This window comes from Phytophthora sojae (assembly GCF_000149755.1).
Source record: "Phytophthora sojae unplaced genomic scaffold PHYSOscaffold_1, whole genome shotgun sequence".
Classification (NCBI taxonomy): Eukaryota; Oomycota; class Peronosporomycetes; order Peronosporales; family Peronosporaceae; genus Phytophthora; species Phytophthora sojae.
Window position 1 is genome coordinate 9780013 of NW_009258115.1, and position 13535 is coordinate 9793547.

The following is a 13535-nucleotide window of genomic DNA, read 5'->3' on the forward strand; positions in this document are numbered from 1 at the left end:
AGAACTGAGGCAGTTCTTCATGGAGACCACCACTGAGAGCGAGTACACTCTCAGTGCGAAGACGAAGAAGGAGCGCTTTGAAGAGCAGAGCTGGGACTCGTTTTCAACGAGTCCCTACTACGAGATCTTACGGGAGTACGCGGACGTACTTCCGGAAGAGATTCCTGCGGAGCTTCCGCAGGATAAGGGCATCCAGCACGAGATTGATCTCGTGCCGGGGACGAAGTACTGTGTCACGCGGCAGTGGCCACTGCCGCGAGAGCAGGTCAAAGCGATCGACGACTTCTTCGAAAGTCGTCGCAAAGCTGGACAAGTGCGGGAATCGAAGTCCCCGCACAGTGCTCCGACGTTCTGTGTCAAGAAGCCACAGGGCGGCTGGCGCATCGTTCATGCGTATAACAAGCTGAACGATGCGACGATACCGGCGCAGACACCGATACCGCGAAAAGATGTTATCATCGATTCGATGGCCAGGAGCACTATCTACAGTGCTCTTGATCTGCGCGATGGGTTCTATCAGATCCTCATGCGTGAGAGCGATATCCCTGTCACGGCTGTGAGCACGCCGAGCGGCATGCTCTGGGAGTGGCTAGTGATGCCGCAGGGTCTGAAGAACGCCCCTGCGACCTTCAACAGGTGCGTGACGCACTTGTTGCGCTCGGTGCGCGACTTCGCACCGAGCTACTTCGACGATGTGTTCGTCCACAGCCGGGCTGCGGACGGGATGAGCGATGTTGAGATGCACAAGGTGCATCTCCGGAAGCTGCTTGCGCTCATGCGCAAGCACAAGCTCTATGCGAACCTGAAGAAGTGCATCTTCGGGGCGAGCGAGATACCCGTGCTCGGGTGTCTCGTCGGGAAGAACGGTGTCCGCCCTGACCCTGAGAAGGTCAGAGTGATCAATGAGTGGCCGACGCCGTCGAACGTCAAGGAACTGCGGCAGTTCCTTGGCTTGGCCACGTACTTGTCCAAGTACATGAAGGACTACGCGGGCATGATACGCCCGCTGTCACAGCTCCTGAAGAAGGACGAGTGGGTTTGGACTGCTGAGTGTCAGCAGGCCTTCGATGCAATCAAGCGGGGCTTGACTGAGGCGCCGATCTTGGCGGTGGCCGACCAAGATCGCCCATTCCACGTTGTATGTGACGCATCCGACTTCACAATCGGATGTGCGTTGATGCAGCACGATCACGAGGGTCGTGATCGTGTCGTCTACTACCAATCGCGTCAGCTGAAGCCAGCTGAGCGCAACTACCCGGTACATGACAAGGAGCTCCTTGCCATGAAGTATGCACTCGCGAAGTTCCGAGTGTATCTACTCGGAAGCAAACCGTTCGTGGTCTACCCAGACCACACGTCGCTGCGGACAGCTGTGAAGTCGCCGCACATCTCGCAACGGATGGCGAGATGGCTCTCATTCTTCGCAGAGTATAACTTCCGGGTTGAGTACAAACCCGGAAGACTCAATGTGGTGGCCGACGCGCTCTCGCGTCAACCTGACTACGCCACGACTGATGCCGACGTCAATGCCATTGACGCCATACGATCGAGCACCCCAACGTCGTCACTGTTGGGCGACGTGAAGGTCGCGTACGCGCACGACGCGGACGCGAAGCTCTTGCTGGCCTACGGCTCAGCGCCTTCTGACCAAGCTCGTCAGAAGCTGCCGAAGCATCTTCGTGCTCGTGCACACCGTTACCGGGTGCACGACGGGTTATTACTCTACACTGCAGTCGACGACAACGCGGACCGCGTTGTCGTGCCCAATGACCATGACCTGCGACTCAGGATCATGTACGAGTATCACGATGCACCGACTGCGGGGCATCCGGGCCGTGAGAAGACATACCTTCTTCTCACGCGAGACTTCTACTGGGCCCACCAGTACAAATGGGTGCGCAAGTACGTCCGTGCTTGCGAGGTTTGTCAACGTGTGAAGCCTGCGCCTTTCGCGCAGGCTCCCTTGCAGTCACTACCAACTCCACGAGAGTGTTGGCAGTCCATGTCTTTGGACTTCGTGTTCGGTCTTTCACCGGACGTCAGGGGAACACGGGCGTTGTGGTCTTTGTTGACCGCTTCAGCAAGATGATACATCTTGCTGCGGTACCCGCTGAAGTGACTGCGAAGCAGACTGCACGTCTGTTCGTCGACATGGTGTTTAAACACCATGGCATGCCGATCGACATTGTGTCGGGTCGAGACCCGCGCTTCACTGCGCACCTTTGGCAAGAAGTGTTTACACTTCTTGGGAGTCAACTTTCGATGTCGACTGCGGACCATCCGCAGACGGACGGGCAGACCGAGCGCGTGAACCGCGTGCTCGTAGACGTGCTTAAGAGCTATGCTCACTCGTTCCAACACTGGAGCGAGTGTCTGCCGATGGCGGAGTTCGCCATCAACAACTCGGCGCATGCCTCGACTGGGCATATACCATTCTACGTGAATGCCATGACGCACCCACGCCTCCCGAGTCTACTCGGGATGGTGGCTCCTTCCTTAAGTGGGGGAGGATCTCCGACTGCACCGCAGCAGCCGCAGAATGCCGCTGACACTTGCACAGTGTCAGCCGCGACTACGAGCTAAAAGAAGAAGAAACACGCGTCTGTGCAGGACACAGACGCCGACAAGAGCAAGAAGAAGAAGAACGGGTCTGTGCAGGGCACAGACACCGCGAAGACGAACGCAGATGCCGGGCCTACTGCTAGAAACGAGCTGAACGAGTTCAGCTCGGACGCAATCAACTTCGTGCAGCGCAGACAAGCCGTCATTCGGTTTGTCCAAGACACTATTGCAGCTTCTGTCGACCGACAGAAGCTGAACGCAGACAATGTTGGTAGGGGCAACACTAATGAATTCAAGAAGGGTTCATTAATCTTGTTAGCTAGTCTAAACTTGCCTAAACATGCCGTTTCCGACTTCGGGGCGAGCAAGCTCGCTCCGCGCTTCATCGGGCCGTCCACTGTGGTGGCACGACATGGCAACGCCTACACACTGGACATACCGTCTAGTATGCGCCTCCATCCGACGTTCTACGTCGGACGGCTCAAGCCATACCTGCAGTACGAGCTACCTAGCTCGGCTGAACCGAAGCAGAAGACTCGGCGGAAGCCGTCATCCTCTCCAGCGCGAAGTCGCGCTGGGGCAGCGGGTCGAGCTAATGGTCCAGCTCGGCCGGAACGATCGAGGCGGTCTGGGAGGCCGCCGCAACCTGAGGATACTTCAGAGCGCCGAACCCAGCGCTCTGGAATTTCTCCACGACCGGAACTCGGTCGTGGGGAGACGCGAGATCAGGGTCAACACCAAGTTGACCACACACGGGTCGTGTTTCCACCACCACCGCCGCCGATTCGTGATGTACACGGCTCAACGCGATGGATTGTTGAGCGGATTGTTGATCACAGTATCCCGAGAACGAACAGGCAACCAGTTCGTTTTCGTACTCGTTGGAGAGGATTTCTCCCAACCAAGATACATGGAAGCCACGGAACGTCTTGCTCCAAGACGTTCCAGACTTGGTGAGGGCATACGAAGCCCACCATGCGCTACATACTGGAACGCAATGCGAGCGCTGCTGTTAACAGCAGCGCCCGAAGACACTTCGAGGGCAGACGTAGGTACCTGCCCCCGCGGCAGCGACGCGCTTCGCACGTTGCCGCGCATGCTACTCAGCACCAGAGAGGTTCTCCGCTGCTGCGCCAGGGGTCTTCAACTTCGACGTGCTCGTTCCATTACGAGCACGCTCTCTTCAAACGTCACGCATTGACCAAGCGGTCAATGGTGGTTGACGTGCCAGGACCGGCACGTCTAACCTTGACGGGGGGATGGTGTAACGGGGTTACACGCACAAGTGGCTACAGTCACTTGTGACTTTAACAGACACGACGTCTGTTAGGGGTTCGAAAGACTTTCTCGTCCTTGGTGTAGACACACCAAAGGCTACATACATTTACGATCACCACGACGGGTGGTCCATAGAGACTTAGGATTCCTATTGGCTGAAAGCAGCATCTTTTAGCCAATGAGCGACATGCATAGCATTGGAATTCTGCCAACCAGCCGTTGGCAGATTCCCAGTTTAGAATATTACATTTAGAAGAAGTCAGAAACATAAAACAAAAATAGCAGTTCTCATTTTAACCCAAAACATTATTTGGATCGTTTATTTAGATTAATCTATACTCGGAGGCCCGAGTATAATTAACTCTAGTTTAAACCAAGCTACGCTTCCTCGTACACGTGCGCACACGTGTAAGCTAAAGTAGTGAGCCAAAGTAGGCCCATTACGATTGTAGTTGTCTATCTTTTCATGAAACACATTGAGAACAATGAGTGCGTCTTGACACAAAGGATCTTGAGCAGCAAACACAGAGTTATCGTTGCCTTCGTCGTATCGATGAAACTGCTCACGCGTGTTGCATTCCTTCGAAGCTACCCATTCCATCAGCTCCGCCATTGTCGATACGTCGAACAGCCCGTTCGATAGCAAAGTGCCCTTGCGGTTTTTTAGCTGCACCAAGTCGGGTAAACAGTCTCGCAGATCCATGTCGTCTTCGTATCGCTCGGAGAGCAGCACGAGACAACGACTGGGAGATGCGCCGCCAAGCAACATGTTGTCGACCTCGAGCTCAAAGCGCTTGTCGATGCCAGTTCGAGGAGCGTCGGACTGATCCGTGGTGTGCTCACCTATCACGCGCAAAGCAAATATACCAGGGCCTTGCTCCGTAATTCATGCTGGTCTGCCGCAGTTGTCGTGGGTACTGCACTGCAGCACGGTCACGCTGCCAGCCTTGCACGTGTAGCTGTAGTCGTGTTTGTATCTGCACATCTCCGAGCTGTCAAGCATTCGACGCGCTTCGCGCATTGAGGTATAAGTTCCTACAAAAGTCACCCTTGACCGATTGCGCCATGTTTTTTTACTCGTATGGGCAGGGGGTCCACGAGCTGACTGAATAACTGGAAATGGCGTTGGGACCTTGGGTGGGTCTAGATCGGGGTGTAGACGGATCTGGTCGTCATTCTCGCTGTCAGGATCGTATTCACTGCCTGACGAGAGCACCAGCGACGAATCGGAGTTGCAGGAAGCGGCGGATGACATCGGGCTTCAGTTTTTTTCTGTGAATGAGTTCTTGCGCTGCTTTGGCAGCGCTACGTTGGATATATATAGACAGTAACCCACAGCCAGGCCCCTGGAATACGACTTATAATAGCTTTTGACGTAGCGAAAGCACTCAAGCTCAAACCCTGAGCTAACTAGTAGGATATTGATTGACCTTATCCCCATCACACGTGAAAACAGTCGAACCTTCAAAACGTACACGTGGATTTCATTCGTACACGTGCGATTCACATGAAAAACAGCCAAAATCTCACACACGTGAAAATAATTCATTTCACACGTGAGAAAAATCCCCACCCTTAGATAAATCGATCCGATACAACAGTAACTCATTCGAATGTATACAAAACTCAAGATATTTGATTTTAATACAAAAGTCAAGTAAATGATTCTGGCGATACCGGTATCTGACATCAAACAGGTAGTAACGACAGTTCTTATGAACTAGTTCTTACGACCTACGAATTAATCCTGTTTGGGTTGGGCTATCAGCACTTCGTCGCTTCCAGTAAAACCCATAAATAGATTACGGACAAAAATTACTACCCATATTCCAAAACAAATCCTATTCCTATGGAATATAACAGGGGCGATATTCTAGAGGAATATCGGTCGACCCAGCTCTGTAATTTAACGACATTCGGTCATTTTTATATTCCTAACATCGCGTTATTCCAGAAATTAAAGTAAACTTAAAAAGCGGCATCGGGCAGTGTAAGTATCAACAGTGTATTTTAAAAATGTCTGAAAAGACAAGCGGAACAAATCGATTTAGCAACTCGTCCAAGCTTCACTGCTGATGGAACTTAAGCTACAGAGCGCGATTAACATCGCAACAAGACGGTAGCGCAGGTACAGCATCTATCCCAACTGGGATTCCCAGCTACAGTGAAAGAAGCATTTAATTAAGAGCTCGTTAAGAGCTCGTGACGAGGCCATGCTGCTCGGTGCGGTCTAGCCCAGCCGCAAAGCCCGGAAGAGACCACAACTTCAAAGCTTACATTGACGTGGTTGAAGTTGTGGCTGATTGCTTAAGACGTTTTGTTTAACAAAAGAGTTACCACCATCGCCTGTTGGACCTGTTGGACTGAAATGATCCAACCTGTTGGACGGAAATGATCCATGTCAGGCGAAGGCGGGCCGCAAAATTACACGCTCGAAAACAATTGGATTCTTGTATCCCCTAGGTACCCCGTAGGTACCCCGTAATGGAGGTAAAGTTCTGGATACAAGTTCGTACAGCAGTGAGGACGCAACTCGTACCGTGCTTCAACCGACAGCCGCTGCTGATGTACACGTCTCCGTTTGCATCATGACGATCCCCACTCATGTAAAGAAATAACCTGTCCACAAGTGGGTCCACTAGAGACCGCACATGTAGCAGTTCCCTTCCCAACTTCAACAAAACCACGGACGTGTCAACGTATGCCCCGGAGCCGAGCGCGCGAAGCGATCGCAGTGGGGAGCTTCTCATTTTCCATTCTGCTGCTTCCGTCTCCGAGCTCGCATTCAAGATGCTTCAGCGCTCGCTCCAAGCAAAGGCCCTCGCCTTTCGTGGTCGCCACGGAGTGCAGAGCGCTCTCAGCTCCTCGGCGGCACCGGGGGAGTACGACTACGTCATTGTGGGCGGAGGCTCTGCCGGCTGCGTGCTCGCCAACCGACCCGAACACCAAGGTGCTGCTGGTGGAGTCCGGTCCTAGCGACGTCGGCAAATGGGACTCGGCGCGAATCCACATGCCCGCGGCGCTGGCTTACAACCTGGCGGACGACCGCTACAACTGGAACTACTACACGGAGCCCCAGAAGAACATGGACGGCCGACGTATCCCGTGGCCCCGCTGCCACACATTGCTCGAAGAACCATTGGATATTGTCTTCATTCTCAGAGTGCACCACCGCAAATGCGATCGTAATGTCATTCCCATTCCCGTCACGACCGAGGAGAGTGAGAAGCACACCTTGATACTTCTCATTCTTTGAATGAGTTCGTCGAAACCGTACATCGGCAGGCATGACTGTAGACCTTCAATTGCCGATCCAAGAGCAATAAATGCTCTAAGAAAACGATGTTTCGTATCCAGATCCAGAGCTACCCAGGTGCCGGGATTTTTCTGTCGAAAAAGCTCCAAGAGCGAGGGTATCAGAGCGAACGATTCTGCCCACTTGAGGTCAATCTTTGAAAGCACCGCATCCTTAGCTCGGTACAACACACTGCGAAGGTGCTGTAGGTTTACTCCGTCCATTTCTTGAGATTAAGCTTGGATCGTGCTCATGTTAGCTGTTTTATTTGTTGTCACTGCGGCTGCAAACGAATCCGTGGCCTCTAGTAGTTTTTGGGTTGGCTTGCGGTATGAAGTACATGAGTCGGAGTGCTGGTCGTTTGGCTCGGTAACTTCATACTCGTTTTCTGTGGCGGAGACCTTGCGACGATTAATAACTGCACGCCACTTGCACGAAGAACTATCCGAGCAGACATAAGTTCTCTTTTTGCCGCCTTGCTTCTTCCCCTTTACTGGATGCACGCACTTGTCGTTGATGTAGTTGTACTGCTGAAGGAACTGCGTCGTAGCCTTAATCGAAGGGAACACATCTCCCAACGCGATGCTATCCCGACCATTGTGTTTGACAAGGTTTATAAGAGGTTGACCCTCCATGTGGAGAAACTTGGAGTGAGAACATGTTGATGTTAGGCAACTTGAGAGCTAAACATACTTATCTGTCCTTCGTTACCTATCTCCTCTATTGTTAGGATGCTCAATGCTTGTCAACTGTTGCACAATTTCTGACTCGCAAAGCATGCCCGTCTTAAAGTGCATGCATGTATCTCGATGCTTTCGCGACTGCCGGCGCTCACTGACTGCCGCTTACTGGTTGCCCGGCGCTCACTGGTTGCCGACGCGCACTGGTTGCCGGCGCTCACTGACTGCCGGCGCTCACTGACTGCCGCCCTCGCACTGGTTGCCGGCCTCGCACTTCGTTCCGGCCTCTGGATGAGTGGTGGCCGGTCACTGACTGCCGGCCTCGCAGTGCATGTCGGGGTGGGGGCTGCTCGCTGACTTGTGGGCGGGCTGCCGTGCGGGCCCTGTGTGAACTCTGAGGACTCTTGGCGACTGAGCAATGTGTTTGTGGGCGGGCCTCCAACAGTGTGCACCACACTATTCTCAGGGGGGGCACCTTTTGGGAAATGGCAGGTGGAGGGGGTCCACTTTTTGGGAAATACCCTATAATGCGACGCGTTGGTGCTCTTGGGGGTAATTCTTATGCAGGCAGTAGCTAGATAAGGCCCAATCGGGCGACAACTACGTGCAGCACGAATGCGTATAATTGCTGTGGTCCCGACAACAAAGGCATTCATGAGTTGTGCGTGCGCCTCGATGCGTCAATGAGCGCCTTTATCGAGGCTTGCAAAGTCGACGCTAGTGCATTAGCAGCGATGCATACGGGTTCGTCGTACATAATAGAAGTGACGATGACGACTAGCCAAGGAGAACCCGTGCATGCGTATCGGGCCTAAAGAAACGGATGCTGCATCAGTGATGCATATCGGAACGACCACCACATATTAAGTAGTAAGGTAAGCACCTTATATTTGCGTTGGGGTCAAGACGGTGATACATCAGAGTGAGTATGACAGTGGACGATGTCTGGTTTAACCCCTTACTTCCCGGCTCTCTTTACGAGGGTATATTTTTACCGTCCCGTATCCAAGTATATTGGGTTTTGTATGTGTCGCCGCGTAAGTACGGATTTGGAGAGGGTGGTTGGGGTTGTGCGAGAGAGAAGACAGGTGGGTAAAGTAGCGGCTCCTACAACATAAAGCCATGTTATGCAGCCAAAATGAGGCAGTAACAGTGCGTATGATGGCGAAATCAACATAACGAATGTTCCGGTTATTGGAGAGCCCATCTTTGCATCGTTGCACACGTCCAGCAGCGATGGCTTCACGTGTTGCAGCCAATGACAGGAAAGCAAGAGTAACGCATTCATTGATTGCAATCCGCAGAAGTAGAGTTTCCATTGATTGCAAGCTACCAAAGAACAGACACACTGCCTACGACGATTCGTCGTCTGCCTCCCCTGCACTTTCATCATTCTCTTCCTCGGCAGCCTCACTAGCCGACGCGCCACTTCGACCTGCTCCCGCCGTTCCCTCGGACTCCGCGACGGCGTGACGCCCCCCTTGTGCGATGCGCCGTCGCTTCTTACCAGGGCGCGAGGGCGGCGGCCGATTGCGGATCTTGTGCTCTTGCAGGAGCGCCTTCGGGGTGTCGTTCCCGTTGCTCCAGTCGGTGTGACAGGTCTGGAAGCAGGTTTTGGCTCTCCCCTCCCGTGCTACATTACACAGATACTTGCTGCATCAACATAACATGTTAGTCTGCACCACAGAACCATAGCAGTAGAAAGCGCTGCCCCGCACCGTCGATCGCCCGTGGAGCACTCTGGGCACAAGTACTTGGTGAGTTTCCTTGGCTTCACCTTGAGGATGGCGCACACCTTGTCGGCGCTTCGTCCCCTGCTCACAGCCGACTGTATCTGGGTTCTCTTCTAGCCGGTGGTCGCAATCCGCTGGTGCAAGCCCTTCGTCTGCAGCTGACCGCTGCGTAGCTCCATCTCGGACTGGGGAAGCCGCCGTCCGTTCTCGAGCGCTTGTCGCTTGCTGCAATCAAAAGCAACAACATAACACGATGATATGTTGGATATCAGCGTAAGCGTGGACGTCTATGTTGAACCGGCAACATATCACATACCTCGATTGCAGCGAACGCTTCCGAAGAGTCGACGGCGAGTAGCTGCTCCATCAGTGTTTCTAGAAACGCAAAGTTTTTTGGGGGGGCGCTTGTTGTTCACCTTTCTGAAGAAGCGGTAGATGTTGAAGGCGTTCACCAGCGCCATGTCAAAGAGGCCCAAGAAGAGGGTCTTGTAGTACTTGCGCGTCTTGTAGGCTAGCTGGACACTGTAGCGCATCCTCAGTTGGTCATGAACGCCGACGCCGCCCATTGAGCGGTGATAGTCTCGAACTATCTCTGGCGCCGGAACAGGCTGCATGAAGCCATGAATGCGGCGCAATGTTGCATACATCATTAGATATGTGGTGTGGTAATTCCACTAAAATCCTCCTCTACCAAAAGGTATTGGAGACACCAACAACACGCTAACCCGCAAAGGTAAACGCTTATTGGATCAAAACCTGAAGACCAGGAACGATCCCTTACACCGGGTCGGTTGCAAGCGCATCTGTGCACCTTAGGTTGTCTTCGGCCAACCCAAAAACCTGTACCACTAGCCACGAGCTTAGGCTAGGATACTATGTGGCGCTTTCGCGCAACCCCACTGCAGTCCCTCAGAAAGGAAGGGTACCGACGTGTTAGGCCTTATACAGGGGGACCAAGGTAAAACCTCGGTAGGTAGACTTATACACTCAGGGATACTCTAATCCCACAAATATATACCGAACGATACTCTAATACCGTTCCTGCCTCTCCGGCCACGCCAACTCTTGGCGCTGCCAAGGAAACTCTCGGTCAATGCACGATAAGCTCCCCGACAGGCATCCACACGCAGCCGAGCGTGTCCAGGCACTGCAATAAGCTAGCTACACTTACCGAAGTCGGACTTGCTTTGGGGGAAGACTGTCTTTTTATTACTGAGTTTGTGAGGCTCTGGGAGCCTCGTTCTGGTCATCCTTTGACTAGTCCTATGTCCCTATACAAATATCAAGTGTGAACGATCGCAACGGGGCGATCCTGGACACATCAAATGACGACCACGGCCACACTAATAAGCGCGGTCGAAGTACGCAACTAAATGCATATGTACCTAAAAGTGGGTACCATGAAGCCTCGTTCGGGGTTGTATTAGGACCCGACGAAGCTCCGGCACCTATCTGTCAGTCCAACGAGGATAATGTAGTCAGCCTAACAAAAGCGGCTACCTCCATCTCGCGCTTGACTGCTCCTTGATTGTACCTTGATTCTTAGGCGACGGGCGATCGCTCCGGGAACTGTCATTTTCCGATACCACAGCTGCCCCCGCCTGGACACGAGCCTCTACAACAGGTGAGCGTCTAGGCGCCCTCCGTCCGTCGCCTTCATGGTTTATCCGTCGCGCTTGCGCTTAACCGCTGCGACCGCCGCGCTCCGGGACCTTCCGTGTTTCGATATTGTACGGTCGAGTCTGGTTGCGCTTCACCATCATATGGATCCTCGTTAGTTACGCTAGCTTGTTCTCCGTCATCCAAGGGTGCTGTCAGTGTAGTCACCGACACCTTGCAACGCTCTCTTGGGCCGCAAGATCTTTCATTACCAACCGGCGCTCCTGTAGGCGCTGATAATACGGTTCCGGCGCAAGCTGCACATGTGACCGGGCCTCCAGTAACTTTCGTCGCTACTGAAGCGTCGGTCAACACACGACAAGGCTCCTCCTGTGGTATTTCAGCTTCTGCTGGGGCCACCGAGACTTTGAGGACGCTTAGAGCCGCTACAGGGCACATGGCAACGCACACACCAGGAGCACTCCGGTGGTCGTATGGTCCGACCTTGGTCGTTCCATCGATAAGATGCAGGCTGCTGGTCTTTGCATGTTGGTTCCGTTTACTCCATCTTCACTGTCATCTTTTGCAACGTGTTGAACTCGAACAGGACGTCGTACGGCAGCCGTTCACTTTCCAATCAGTACTCCATCCATTGCTACACCACCGGGATTCCGGTGGTCGTATGGTCCGACCTTCCATCGACAGGCTGCGGACCGCCGCTCGCCGCACCTCGACCGCATGCTTCTCAGCGACACTGGCCTCTGCTGTAGCCGGTTCTGTGTCGTTCGAGGGCTCCACTGCATGGGCAGTAGTCAGGGAACGTGCGATGACTCGTTCAGCCTTACACCATTACTACGTCGGAACTTCGGTGGTCGTAAAGGAGGCAGGTATGGTTGCCCCAGCCTGAAGCTCGCGAATCGCTGCACCGCCAACGTCGGTCACACCATCAGTTGCTTCGTTATCACTCGGAGATTGTGTAGCTGTGTTGACCGTGGTTTCGTTGCCTTCGTTCCACAGTTCCATCCGGATTTTCCGGTGGTCGTAATCAAATCGGGTTTAGTTGCCTCAGTCTGTGGCTCGGAAACCACCGCACCAGAAACGTTGGTCGAGCCTTCAGCTTCTTCCTCTTTGGCGTGAGAAACCGTACCAGTGTTGGCCGTGGTTCGTGATGCACTTACAGCAAATACTCGGTGGTCGTAACGTAAGGTCTGGGTACCCAAGCCTCCACCCGACGACTCGCCGTGTTGCAATCGTGTCGCACCAATTCTCGTTGAGGGTTCCCACAGTTATCGCGCAGGCTACAGCAGGTACCGCTGCCTTGAACGAGACTTACATGTCGGTCGTAGCTGTCCCAGATCCACTCGTATCTCCTCTTCATCATCAAATCCATACATCGTCGCAAGCCGAGGTCCGGCGCACGAGCGCGAGCTTCTTCCATGTTAATATCGGCGTCCGATGCCTCGGTCACCCTCCCTTGAGCTTCATCCTTCTTCGTTTCATCTGCTGAGGTGCTGACCAAGGCATTCTGACATGACACTCCATCGTGCCTCGTTCACAGCACATGTAATATGCAAATTCCAGTAATTTCCTTCGTCTGTCACTGCGAGCTGGATAGCCCTCGCAGGCAGTTCAATCATCATCTCCAGTCGCTTCTTTCGTCTGTCGTCGCGAGCTGGGTTACCCTCGCGAGCAGGTCAATCGTCGTTAACGTATGCAACTAGTCCTCGTCCGCGACTTGGGCCACGTGCAAACAAATAATGCTGCCCTCGCAACTCGTACATGTCACCACCAAAACGAACGATGTTCGGCTGCGCACAGGTTCATCATCTCAAGTTCGTTCCACTTCGAAACCTCGGCCAGCCCGCCACCGAGAATCAGCACTCGTGTCTTGGTTTACCTCGTTCCATGTAGAGCCAAATCCGAGTGGTAGGCTTCAGTCGAGGTGTCGGTAGATACTCCAGCGCGTTCTTGGTGAGATTATTCTTGTTTGCGACATGTTCTGAAACATCGTTCACGGTGTCATCACCTTCGCCAGACCCTTCTGCAACCATGGCATGCATGACCGAGATATAGGTCGCCTCCAGTACCTGGTCGGGGTCATCGATCGCACTTACATCCGAATCATGGAATTCAGTGTCGGCGTCAGCGGTGGAGGTTCCGGCTTCAGTAGGAACGTCGTTAGGCCCTGGGTCGTGTTCACCCCAGTTGACTTCGCTACTACACACCGCAACCGACGTTTCTCCTAGCTTCAGGCTGGACGCAGCGGTCCCTGTTGGCAGGACATCCCATGTAGTTGTCTCGGCCACTGCTACCACGTCGCAGTCATCCTCCGAACCGTCGTTCGTCACGCTGTCACCATCACGCAGCTCATCACTGGCTTCCGATGCC

General features: G+C 53.5%; 3 protein-coding genes across 3 annotated transcripts; all 3 read right to left on the reverse strand.

Annotated features, from left to right (window-relative positions):
• Positions 1–4372: 4372 nt before the first annotated feature.
• On the reverse strand, positions 4373–4714 carry PHYSODRAFT_374576 (hypothetical protein; the record flags this gene model as incomplete). The annotated part of the gene is made up of 1 exon (XM_009518502.1): positions 4373–4714. A coding segment is annotated over one exon (342 nt), but the record flags the coding sequence as incomplete, so codon positions are not given.
• A 2654-nt stretch (positions 4715–7368) lies between these two features.
• Positions 7369–7770, reverse strand: PHYSODRAFT_476681 (hypothetical protein; the record flags this gene model as incomplete). The annotated part of the gene is made up of 1 exon (XM_009518503.1): positions 7369–7770. The coding sequence occupies one exon, from the start codon at positions 7768–7770 to the stop codon at positions 7369–7371; it is 402 nt and encodes a 133-aa protein (XP_009516798.1).
• A 2194-nt stretch (positions 7771–9964) lies between these two features.
• On the reverse strand, positions 9965–10126 carry PHYSODRAFT_376934 (hypothetical protein; the record flags this gene model as incomplete). The annotated part of the gene is made up of 1 exon (XM_009518504.1): positions 9965–10126. A coding segment is annotated over one exon (162 nt), but the record flags the coding sequence as incomplete, so codon positions are not given.
• Between the last annotated feature and the right edge of the window lie 3409 nt (positions 10127–13535).